Genomic DNA, 12,886 nt, shown 5'->3' with positions numbered 1-12,886 from the left:
AAGTGTTAATTTAAGCATGGTGACACACTGATCTCAGACTTCCAACAATGAGAACTGAGAAGTAAATTTGTTTATAAGCTGCTCACTTTATACTACTTTGTTTCAGCAGCGCAACTAAAACGAGTATAAGCCATTACAAAACTGCAAATTAAAATTGTAAGAATAACTAAAATTTAAAAAATTAACAATAGTAAATGTTTATGAGAACTTAAAGACAGTGATCTTCTATATACTATTAATAGAAATATAAAATGATACAGCCATTCTAAATAGTTTGGTGATTTCTTTTCTAAAAGTTAAACATATATTTACCATTTGACCCAGCAATCAAATTGCCAGGCATTTATCCCAGAGACATGAAAATTGATACATGTATAAAAACTGTACAACTGTTCATAACAATTTTATTTTTAATAGCCCAAAACTGGGGGGGAAAAAACGGAATACCGATCAATAAGTAAACAGTTAAACTGTGATATACTCACACCATGAAAAATCGCTTGGGAACACAGAGGAACTACCAAAATGTGACAACTTCAATGAATGAATCACTATACTGAGTTAAAAAAAAAAAAAAAAAAAAACCTCTCCAAAGATCATCTCTTATGTAATTTCATTTATATGACACAAAATTACAAAATTGCAGAGATGAAGAACAGTTAGTACTTGCCAGGAGTTAGGGATGTTTGCCAGGGTGGAAGACATGGTGGGCCAGGTGTAACTATAAAAGAACAGCATCAGGAAGATTTTGTGGTAATGACATAGTTCTATATATTGATTATGGTAGTAGTTATATGAATCTACACATGATAAAATGGTGTAGAATTATAAACACACTACTTGTAAAAAAAATTCCTGGTTGTGATATACTGTAAGTATGTAAGACATAACCATTGGGAAAACTGGGTATAGAATACATGGGTCCTCTTTGTACTACACCTTTGTAGCTTCAAGTTGGAATCTATAATGAGCTCAAAAAGTTAAATAATAATAATAATAACCACTATTGGATGATATGCAATAAACTTCTAAATGATTTTAGAGGAGGAAATATCCCATCTGCTAAATCCACACAATTTGAAGAAAATATCTCAATTTGATCCAGAATTTCTATTTTTTGGTTTGGAGAAGGAGATGTGTTTTGAAAAAACCCAAGTGATGTTTACAATCTTTCAGATAATTATATTGTTACTATTGACATAACAAAAAAGTAGACTGTATTGCTTTGTGAAAGCACTGGGGGGAAAAACACATTTAAAATGTACCTAGATCTGACTCCATATTGTCCTTCTGTAGAAATTAAATCTGTTGCACAGTTGTGGTTAAATCTAAATATATAAACTTAATTGTATGAAGTGCATCTCTTCAAGCCACTTAAAACAGTCAGATTTCATGTTTGATAGTTAAAACATTTATAAGAACAAAACAAGTAAAAAGAACTAGGGTTCTCTTAAAATAGATTTTTTAAAAATGTAAAATAGTCCTTTGTGTTTGAGATATTTCAATGCCAGCAAAAAAACAGACATTCCCCATCTAGCCAATATTTTAATAACCCAAGAATAAATCCATACATAAAAAATATGTTAATGACTTGTTACCACCTAAAACAGCATATCATGTAATTTTCAAGAACACATTCCTTGACTTTTAACCTCTGCTCTTCTTTAGAATTACCTGTGGAAGGGAAAAAAATGAAAATTCATATTATACCTACAGAAAACAAAACATAATTCCTCATAGCCTTTTGTGAGCAATATACAAGTCTTTTTCTCACTTTTAAAAGCCAGTTCGGAAGGTAATTAGGGAATATTTTTCTTATAATAATCTTAAATTCCTCTAAACTAGTCTACTTCTCTCATTGAATGTAAAACATGTTTACATCCTCAAAACTTGGTCTTAATAATTACCTCTAGCTGTTAATATCTTCAATTGTCTTGTAAAAGGATACAGATTAATGTTCTCAAACTTGAGGTTTTTAGAAATTGGTGATAGAAGGATATGGAGAATGCTCTAAACCTCAAAAAGCTATTACAAATCAGGTATTTCACAACAATAAAGTAGCACAAATCCTCTACCAAGTAAAATTTCTCGCATCTGGGTTAGAATTATATCAGTTGGAGACCAAGACCGATCATCTTCTATTGAACAGCCTATTAAGTAGACAATTTTCAAAACACTTCACTGTGACAGAAATAAGACAAAATAAGATCTTTACTGGTCTCCCAACTTAAAAAAAAGAAAAGAAAAGAACTTGGATACTGTTTTGGCTAGGTACACTTATATAGTTTATTAATAAAAACAAACCTAAATTTAAACATGCACATCTTTAAGCTCTGAGTTCTTGCTTTCCTTTCAGAGGGGAAAAGTTTATCGTGACTCTTAACAGTGGAATGTTTGTAATAGCAAGAGAACATAAAAAGCCTCTTTTTATTTATTTTTTTTTTTTAGAGAGAGAGAGAGAATTTTTTTTAATATTTATTTTTTAGTTTTCGGTGGACACAACATCTTTATTTCATTTTTGTGTGGTGCTGAGGATCAAACCCAGCACCCCATGCATGCCAGGCAAGCGCGCTACTGCTCGAGCCACATCCCCAGCCCCATAAAAAGCCTCTTTAAAAATTGACAGATCATGCACGCTCCAAGGCTTCCACAGAGGCCCTCAAATAGGTCTACAATCTAGACCAGCAATTCTACTAATACAGACAGCAGAAAAGAAAGCATCATGTACTCAAATGAATTTACAAAATGCTAAATATTTATATGTACTCAAATAAATTTATAAAATGCAAGTTGAACAGAGTTCAGCAAGTTTTATATTGGTACATTTCTCATAACCTTTCATAACTTTATAGAACTATAGTTATATAAGATTTTGGCATTTGTGGGAAATGGGTAAAGGGTACATGGAGCACTAAACTGTTTTTGCACATTGTTAGTCTACAATTATTTCAAAATAAAAATCTATAAAAAGTCAACAAAAAGGTAATCTGTCAAAACTAATTCTCTCTTCTACACCATCCCATCAACTACAGTGACCAGTTTCTTGCAGATTCTTATAGAAAAGCTCTACATATAAACAACACTGTGACTAATAAAGGAGATATGGTATATTCACTTTTCTGAACATAGAAGCTTATGAGGTGGGGCATCTATAAACATCTTTTGGAAAGAAGGTTCTCAGGAACATATCTGGGAAATTCTGTCCTAGGCATCATATTCTAACATTATAAAGGTATACCAATAAAATGCAATCTTCTCTGATTGTAAGAGATTTAATTTGTAAATCAATCAAATCTCAAAACAAAGCTAGAAAATAATTCAGGAAACTTAAAATAAAAAAGTTTCGACAAATTTCAAGGTTATAAAGTTTGTTTGCCCACAGATTACCAAACAAACAAACATTCACTTTCTCCCATTTAGTGATAAAATGGTGGCCATTAAACTTGCCATCAGAAATCCATAATATACATATTATGTACATGTGTGTGTGTGTGTATGAAAAATCCATCAATATGAAAAGTCAAATAACAACTTAAACAACAAAGCTGAAAAAGGTACCTTAATCAGGCAGAGGTAATGACTCAGGTGGTATTTTTAAAGTTAATTCTTTCTTTTTTTTTTTTTAAAGAGAGAGAGAATTTTCATTATCTATTTATTTATTTATTTATTTACTTACTTACTTATTTATTTTAGTTTTCGGTGGACACAACATCTTTGTTGGTATATGGTGCTGAGGATCGAACCCAGGCTGCACGCATGCCAGGCGAGCGCGCTACCGCTTGAGCCACATCCCCAGCCCTTTTTAAGTTAATTCTAACTCAAGAAAAGAAATTCGATTTTACCTTTGCTGCAGCCACTACATGATCCTTGTTAATGACTCCACATTTATTCTCACAAGCATTTGCCCTGGACTCTTCTGCTAGTCGATGAACAAAGAGTAAACAGTTCAAATGAACCTTTAAAAGAGAAAATCCAAATCAATTTTTAAGCTCAAACACTAATGTGTTTGAAATAATATTCCAAAATGACTTTCAAAAATACAATCTTCTCTATAAGAGGTTTCATTCATAAGTCATTCAAATCTCAAAACAAAGCTGGAAAATAAAATAGGGAAAATTGAAATCACTGCAAAGAAATTTCAAACAGATTTCAAGATTATATAAAGTTTCTGGTCAAAATTTATTCTATTATTTGCTACTAATAGTTAAGTCAAGTAACTACAAAGCTAAATAGAAACCAGTTTAATATAACTCAATCTTAGATTTCATCCACAGAGGTAGTCATTGTAATATAAGAAACAAGGCTATATAAGGTAGACCAAAGGCCACAGACAACATCTTTGAAAAGCATCACTATATAGCAAAACTTAGAGTCCTACTTCTGATTTCAAATAAACTTAAACTTGTAATGTATTTAAATTTCCAGAAAATGTTAAATCAAAACTCTTAATTCACTATGAGACATCTAAGAAGATATCTTAGCCAGATATTTAATTACAAAAATTTATTTAAAAATATATTAATAACTAAAATTTCTAAAGAATGTTGAAGTACAAAATTACATGCCAAAGTCAACCTACTTATCTGTGAATTTCATAAAATAATCATACCTACAATTAATAATCTTTAAACCTCCTTTTTAAAAAACTATTTGATAATACAAACAGTACAAAATTCAAAAGCTTAAAGGGTTCTAATTGTGTAAGAAATTGTAGAAAATTGGGTAAAGGATACATGGGAACTCTGTACCATTTTTGCACCTTCTTGTGAGTCTGTAATTATTTCCAAATAACAGTACAAAATAAAAAATATAAAAGCATAGACTGTCAAAAATAAGTCACTCTTTCACACCAGTTTCTTATATATTCTTACAGAAACAAAATTTACATATAAGCAAAACACATATATCATCAGATTTATGTCATGTTCTTATATATGTCCCATATATATGTATATATACACATATATATATATATACATATATGCATATATATATAAACTCTCACTATCTGAATATGCTCTTTAACATTACTAATTTTACTCAAAATAGAGATCCAAAACCAAAAAAGTGCTACTCAATCTGTATGCACACACCTTGAAAACAGATAAAATACATATAGCTCAAGCAAGAGAGAATAAAGGGTGCACTGAAGTCCTATCTCAATCCTCCCTCTAGGATCATATGTAATGCTCCTTTATATTACTGTTCACACCTTTCCCATTCTTTGCTTCTGCAAGGTGCCTGAGGGCATTAGCAACTTGGATCCAGTTAGTATCCTTTTTATTTTGTTTTTCTTTTTAGATATACATGACAATAGAATCTATTTTGATATATTTATACAAACATGGACTATATCCTATTAGAATCCCAGTCTTGTGAATATATGATATTGAGATTAACTGTGGTATACTCATATGTACATAGGAAATTTATAGCAGATTTATCCCACTGTCTTTCCTATTCCTATCCCCCTTACCTTCCCTTCATTCCCCTTGTCAAAACCACTGAACTTCTATTCTCCTCCAAACCCCAACCCTTGTGGTTTAGCTTCCACATATCAACAAAAACATTTGACCTTTGGTTTTGAGGAATTAGCTTATTTCACTTAGCATGATAAACTCCAGATCCATCCATTTACCAGCAAATGTCATAAAGTCATTATTCTTTATGGCCAAGTAATATTCCATTGCGTATATATGCCACAATTTCTTTTTCCATTCATCTGTTGAAGTGCATCTAGGCTGTTACATAGTTTGGCTATTGTGCTGAATGGTGCTGCTATAAACAATGATGTGGCTGTGTCACTGTAGTATGCTATTTTTAAGTCCTTTCTGTATAAACCTAGGAGTGGGATAGCTGGGTCAAATGATGGTTCCATTCCCAGTTTGGTGAATCTCCATGCTGCTTTCCAGAGTGGTTGTACTAATTTGTAGTCTAGATAGTGTATTTATTTATTTTTAGAGAGAGAGAGAGAAAGAGAGAGAGAGAGAGAATGAGAATTTTAATATTTTTTAGTTTTCGGAGGACACAACATCTTTGTTTGTATGTGGTGCTGAGGATCCAACCCGGGCCAAATGCATGCCAGGCGAGCGCGCTACTGCTTGAGCCACATCCCCAGCCCAAGATAGTATATTTAACATATAACTTCTGTTGTTATTTTCATCATAATGCACAATCTCTGCAGTTAGAACAATTCATATACAATACTTAATGTTCATCATCTTGTGTACAGCACACAAATACTTCCTCAGAGTTCACTAAATGTTAATTAGATAATGTTACACCTCTGAATTGTTATTAGGTGTTTAAGGGTATTCCAGTGGTATATGAAGAAAACAGGAGTTTAGAAATTTAAATTTAATAAGATGAAGAACCTATGGAAGATAATATTTTTCTTGTACTTGACACATTGTCTTCCTGGATTTTCAAAGTACCCTGAGGTGAAACACTACAATTCTAACTCTTTACATTTTACCATGAAATTTAAGTTTTTTTTAAACTTCCAAAGATATTCCATCTCCTTTTATAGCAAAAATACTCCACGGGCTTGGGATATAGCTCCGTGGTACAGCATTTAAATAGTATGTATAAAGCCAAACAAAACAAACACTTCCATAATACAGCACAATTTCATCTGTTAATCTTATTTTCCACTTTTAAAAATAAATAGCTTCCAGATGCCCTCAGGGTAAATTCTATATCCCTTAACACTCCACTCTACTTGAACTGGCCTTTCCAGTTTCACCTCTGATTTGTCTCAGCTCTCAGTTTTACACTAAATCTTCTGAAGTTCTTTTAGAATTCCAATGAATCCTTACCTCCAAAAATTCTTTTGGTGGGTAGACTGCCCTGAAAGCCCAACTTCCGTAATATGGAAGATTATACAGATCAATGATTGCACCCTTACTTCCTATCACCACACATACTATATTATACATTAATTTCACACTTAACTTTCTTCTCCAATGTATTATAAGTGCAAGAACTACTCCTGTCCTTATCAATGTTGTTTCCCAAGTGACCTTCAGTCCACTTCCTAATACAAGGCAAGTAACAAATTATTCTTACACGACCAAAAGATCCCTCCATATATCCCCAAATAAGGAGAAAAAGAAAAGAAACTTTAAGGGGGAAAAAAAAAAAGAAAACCAACTAAACCATATTGAGATCATGCTAGTATTCTTGATGTCATGTACTTTCCTCTTCCTCTTCACGTCCACGAGCTAAACAGCATTCCTTTTTAGATCTCTCTCTCTCTCTCTGTCACACACACACACACATAAAAATTAAAGCAACCTATATCCGTGAAATCAAATAGTTAATTCAACTGAGTCACTGAAATGAACTACAGCTTAATTTTTTAAATAGTCAGAACAAAAACTAGTTTCAAGGAATTTGGTTAGGTATCCAAATTTTTTTTTTTTTTTTTTTTTTTAGAGAATTTTTTAAATTTATTTATTAGTTTTTCGGCGGACACAACATCTTTGTTTGTATGTGGTGCTGAGGATCGAACCCGGGCCGCACGCATGCCAGGCGAGCGCGCTACCGCTTGAGCCACATCCCCAGCCCTTTTTTTTTTTTTTTTTTTAATATTTGTTTTTTAGTTTTAGGTGGACACAATATCTTTATTTTATTTTTATGTGGTGCTGAGAATCGAACCCAGTGCCTCACGCATGCTACCAAATTTTAAAAAGACAAACTTTTACATCATTAATTTACTTTGAAAAAATCAGCTTTCTGTAATGGTAAATCAAAAGACAACCTATGAAAATATTTCCATTACTTTACAGTCTCAATTGACCAAAAGCCTGTGTCAGCCTGACTTCTTTCTCCCTTTATCGTAGCACTTTTCAATATATTTTTTTTTTTTTTTGGTGGGGTGGGGGGCCTACCAGGGATTGAACTCTGGGGCAAATGATCACTGAGCCACATCTTCAGCCCTATTTTGTACTTTATTTAGAGACAGGGTCTCACTGAGTTGCTTAGCACCTCCCTTTTGCTGAGGCTGGGTTTGAGCTTATGCCTTAGCCTCCCGAGCCACTGGGATTACAGGTGTGCACCACCACACCCAGCCAGCACTTTTCAATTTTATATAAACCATAGCCCCCAAATATTTGCAGGGCATTCTATGATAAATCTAAAAATTAAGTGAACCATTAGAAAACTGAATGATTCATTTAAATTTAACAGATGTTAAATAATCAAGTAACACATAATATATACAAAATAACAAAAAGCCAGTACAGAAAAACTGTTAAGAAAAAGAAACTTTGAGTAAATTGCTAAAATCTATATCAATCCAAATATAGGTACCATGTATTTCCAATATTATCAATGCACTTGGAATTTTCAAGGCATTGTGCTAAACACTATGAATTCAAAAAGTTCTCACTTCAAGTTTCCAGATTAGTGGGTAAATAAAACCCATGAAAAAAAATCAGTCAAATGTATGACAGCAAATAATAAAAAGGAAGCTAAATTTGATTCCATTTAAGGAGATTAAGGTGGCTTCACTGAAAAAGTAGCATTTGAACTAGAGTTTAAAAGAATTACAGTTTGGGCTGGGGATGTGGCTCAAGCAGTAGCGCGCTCGCCTGGCATGCATGTGGCCCAGGTTCAATCCCCAGCACCATATAAAAACGCCGAAAACTAAAAAATAAATATTAAAATTCTCTCTCTATATATATAAAAATAATTACAGTTTGCCAAATGAAGGGTGAAGACATCTTCAGGCAGAAGAAGTATGTGTAAAATAAAATAAATATCATGTTAAAAAGCACATAAAAATAGACAGTTTTCTGTTAAAAAAAAATAAAGGGTGATAGATATGTTTTTTCCTCTCAAGAACTGCATATTACACTAGGAGCCAATATCAGCATATGAAACTTCTAAAGAACAGTGTTAATCGTCCCAGTAGCTAAACTGTATAATATATATTCTTAATTGATGTTCATATTCAGAAAAAGAGATCAAAACAGACTGCTTTAATTGTATAACATTTCATAGTTAATGTGGGACACCTGCTGGGTAAGATTATGAAGTGTCAATGGTAAGCAGAGACACATAAATGAAGAAAGCAGGTTGATGCATGCCATATACAATACAAAGAAGGAGAACTGTTTTAATGAACACCACAAAAAACATGCATACCACCTGAGAATAGCTAGTGGCCACAAGACTTTTCTTTTCCCCACCACTGCCTAGGCTTGGAATTTCCACTCCCTTTTCTCTTCCAATGCCACCTTTATCCCACCCCACCATGGAGCCCATCTGTCCATGGTTACTCTGGGGCAGAAAAGAGTAGACATTAAGAAGCTGACTACTTGAGAAATTCCTCCAAACCGTCTGCACCAGTTGGTAGATTCCTGAATATTCTTGATGAGATACATTCTCCCCCCACCATTCCAAAGTCCCTGTAGAAAATCCAGAATAAACCACCTAACATTGTACTGAAAGTCAATTTCATCTTAATTCAGCCCATTTGTACCATCTCTACTACCACCAAAGGGAAGGGATAGAACACAACAGCATGTACTGCCTTTTCTTATAGAATATTAACAAAGAACAAAAATGAGGGCACAAGATATTAGAAGTAGTACTTTTCTAGCTGGGTGTTATGGTTTGAATGTCAGGTGTCCCCCAAAAGATCACATGAGACAATGCAAGAAGGTTTGGAAAAGAAATGATTATGTTACCAAAAGTCTGAACCAAATCTCCTGATAGACTGGAGATTGAAGATGGGTGAGGTGTGGGGCTAGAGGCAGCAGGTCATTAGGGAAGTGTCTGTGGGGAATATATTTTGCATCTGGAAACTAGAGTCTCTCTCAGCTTGATAATCATCATGTGAGCTGCTTCCCTACTCCACACACTTCTGCTATGATGTTCAGCCTCACCTAGATCCCCAAAGAATGGAGCCAACTTTTCCTCCCATAAAATTGTTCTGGTCAAGTCTTTTAGTCACAACAGAAAAAAAAAAAAAAAAAATTACTAAAACAGGAGGAAAGGTTGCCAAAGGCTTTAAAGACCAAATTAGAGAAAAGTGGAGACAATGTTACAATAGTTTAGAAAAAAACAGACTCCCTTAAAGAAGGCAACAGATGGAAAGTCAGTGGAGAATTTTGAGAGGCTAGAGAGAAAAGGGGAGGTTGAAAAAAAAATTAAATTTAAAAACAGGTGGAATAGTGCATGCTGAAGACTATCTGTGCTGTATGCCTTTGTTATCCAGAATTCTGTACCTTGATCTTCTGGAAATTAAATGTCCACTTATGATGGCTCCTTTACTCACAAAAAGTTCTTATGACAAGCCTCAGGAAGTGCTTCCTATGGTTTAAGCCTGGAGGAATAGTGTTCATTCTGCTAGAGGAATATGTATTCCAAGTATTCAACACAGAAACTAAATTTACTTCAAGCAGAAACATCATACAGTGATTTGTTTGAGGCTACTTATTAGGAAAACATCATGCTTCAGGTAATATGGGTCAGTTAAACAGGCTTTAATGGGCTGGCATAAAAATTGAACTAACAAGCATTATATTAATTGTCTAGAAAAATGAACTCACAGTTAGGTGCCCTTTGGGATCAGAGTTCTTTAGTAAACAGCCTACTATAGAGGAAATAGGGCAATAAGTTTGATTAACATTAAAAAAATGAGGGAGCGAAGAAGGCAGAGAAGAGGGAAGGAGCTTAAAAATGCTTCTCACAATAATTACACACAAAAAAAATATGACCCATTCTGAATTTCAAACGATTTCAAGGGTATATCATTCATAGTCTTCTCAAAGAAGCAAATCACAATGCCAAATGGTACTCCTAAACATCGACAACGGATAGTTTTCTCCTTGAGCTGATGTTCCTGACAGCGTTCCTTTAAGAAGTTCCAGATATCCATATTCTGAAGAATGCCAGTGTAACCAGGCATCACGAGTAAGAACGGACGTTCCGGCAGGGGCAAAGCTGCCTCGTTAAGGCTGGAAATGCCTGAAACACCGGCCTGGAGCAAGCAACTATGGCTGAGGCCATTTTCTCTTACTTCCCCCGGCCCCACTCCCAGCTGAGAAAGGATGAACTCTCACCAGTAAATCTCCACGCGACTCCAGACGAAGGTGAGGCTTCCGTTGTTTGAAGACGCGCTTGAGAAAGCCTCGGGGAGCCTTCCGCTTGATCTGCTTCCTCTGGGAGACCGTGGTCGAAAGCGCCATTCTCCCGCTCGGGCACCAGCCGCCTCAGCTGCCGAGGTCCTCTCGAGGTCTGTTCAAGCTAACCAACACTGAGGAAGTAAGGAGAACTACAACGCTCTAACGCCGCCTGGGTCCCGGAGACTGCGTTCGGCCGTTTGAATCCGCCGCCAACTGAGAGCCCACGGCGCTCCACAATGACGTCAGCCACGCGCGCTCCGCCGCCGGAAGCGCCGGCGGTTAGGTGGGAAACGCCCACGGGGGCGGTTCCCGGGTGCTCCATAAAGACAATAAAGTGCAGAGCTTGCTGAAATCGGTTCTGCATCCAAACGGCTTCTTCTAGGTTCCCTAAAAAAGATGAGAAATTAGGAAGAGATTAATTGGTATGCCAGGGCAGCTACACTTGTTCTTCAACCTTTTCCTCTAAAACTGAACCTAGTACCAATGGACTAAAAAGTAGATGAATGGGGAAAAAATAGTGGTGTTTTTATCAGGATTCCTTAAGAACCAGTCACTTCCTAGCAAGGCCTGGTCATCTAAAATGAACAGTTAACTGTTTTCACCTTTCCATAATTTTGTTTGATCTTGCCTTATCTCTTTTCATGTTTCTAGTTTTTCTTTACAAATGCTGCTCCCTTTCATTTTAGGAACCCTCCCATTGAGCCTTGCAATAATTCTCAGGTATAGTTTAAATACTAATTTATTTCTTCAAGAATCTAAAGTTTACATCTTCTGCGCTACCTTAAAAGTAGTTCTCAAAGTTACATTTGCGTCAGAACCACCCAGGGAGCTTGTTAAAACATTCATAGTCCCCCAAGTCCAGATTTTCTGATTTACTACATGTGAATGTAACTCAATTATTTGTATTTCTACCAAATATTCAGGAGGCGCTGATACTGCTGGTATGAGGTCCATCCTTTGAGAACCAACATGATTATAATGACCTCTAACAGTAATGGTATAATAATTATTATGTTCCAAATATCCACACAGATGATCCTTCCACTATTCTTACCCCTTATAAGCCTCTCATGCCTGTGGTCATACACTAATCCTTATTGTTACAAATATTTTACTCTTCTATATTCTCAATGCAAACATCTTATTCTTCAACCTCATCTCCAGCTTTTGAACTTTCTTTCTTCAGAATCCCAAATACAATTCTTAGATACCACTAGGATTACTGCCCTCTCTCTTTTCTGTCGCTCCCATACCGCTGTCCCTCTGATGCCCCAGTCCCACCTTGTGCCTTCTCTTCCCTTTGGCAGTCGATTGTATGTCATTATGCTCCCTTACATTTCTCCCCAACTCTCTAGTCATTCACTCATTTTCTCATACTCCCCCGACAAATCTCAACCCTGCCTAAGCAGGCTTTCTGACTAATAATGGATTAAGAAGACCACATACATACTCCTGTGTCCTGTTTCAAATTAAATTCATGTCCACTGGCATGAGCTCTAAGTATTGCTGAAATCCTTGGATATTTCTAAGGCATTTTGTGCAACCATCCTCTTAAATAACAGTGTCATGCATTTTCTCCTCAAACCTCCCTACACTTCCTACTCCATCCCCATTTTCAGTTGATAGCATTGCTTCACTGAAAAATCAAGTAACTATAAGGAGTTTCTGCATGTTTTCACTACATCTACTCACCTAACCTCCATTTGTTCCCATGTACGAAATGCATCCCACTCCCATTGTGCCCTAGATTC

The 12,886-nt window shown here is 35.3% G+C and overlaps 1 protein-coding gene across 1 annotated transcript; it reads right to left on the bottom strand.

The window, feature by feature from the left end:
* Positions 1-1,525: 1,525 nt before the first annotated feature.
* Positions 1,526-11,386, bottom strand: Cenpw (centromere protein W). The gene is made up of 3 exons (XM_015498571.2): positions 11,073-11,386; positions 3,843-3,956; positions 1,526-1,674 (listed from the first exon to the last, which is right to left on the bottom strand). Exons 1-3 carry the CDS (start codon positions 11,196-11,198, stop codon positions 1,648-1,650), a joined length of 267 nt encoding a protein of 88 aa, XP_015354057.1. The 5' UTR covers positions 11,199-11,386; the 3' UTR covers positions 1,526-1,647.
* Positions 11,387-12,886: the final 1,500 nt, after the last annotated feature.

The sequence above is a fragment of the Marmota marmota genome, unplaced genomic scaffold (genome assembly GCF_001458135.2).
Source record: "Marmota marmota marmota unplaced genomic scaffold, marMar, whole genome shotgun sequence".
Classification (NCBI taxonomy): Eukaryota; Metazoa; Chordata; class Mammalia; order Rodentia; family Sciuridae; genus Marmota; species Marmota marmota.
The sequence above is the reverse complement of the archived record's forward strand: the minus strand, read 5'-3'. Positions and strand labels throughout refer to the sequence as shown.

Bases quoted from the DNA above. Each gene is read 5' to 3' on its own strand.
- Cenpw (XM_015498571.2), bottom strand. From the start codon at position 11,198: ATGGCGCTTTCGACCACGGTCTCCCAGAGGAAGCAGATCAAGCGGAAG. The intron at 3,957-11,072 runs GTGAGAGTTCAT...TCTCTTTTAAAG, and splicing joins AGTCGCGTGGAGATTTACTG to GTTCATTTGAACTGTTTACT. The intron at 1,675-3,842 runs GTAAAATCGAAT...TCCCTTCCACAG, and splicing joins ATGTAGTGGCTGCAGCAAAG to GTAATTCTAAAGAAGAGCAG.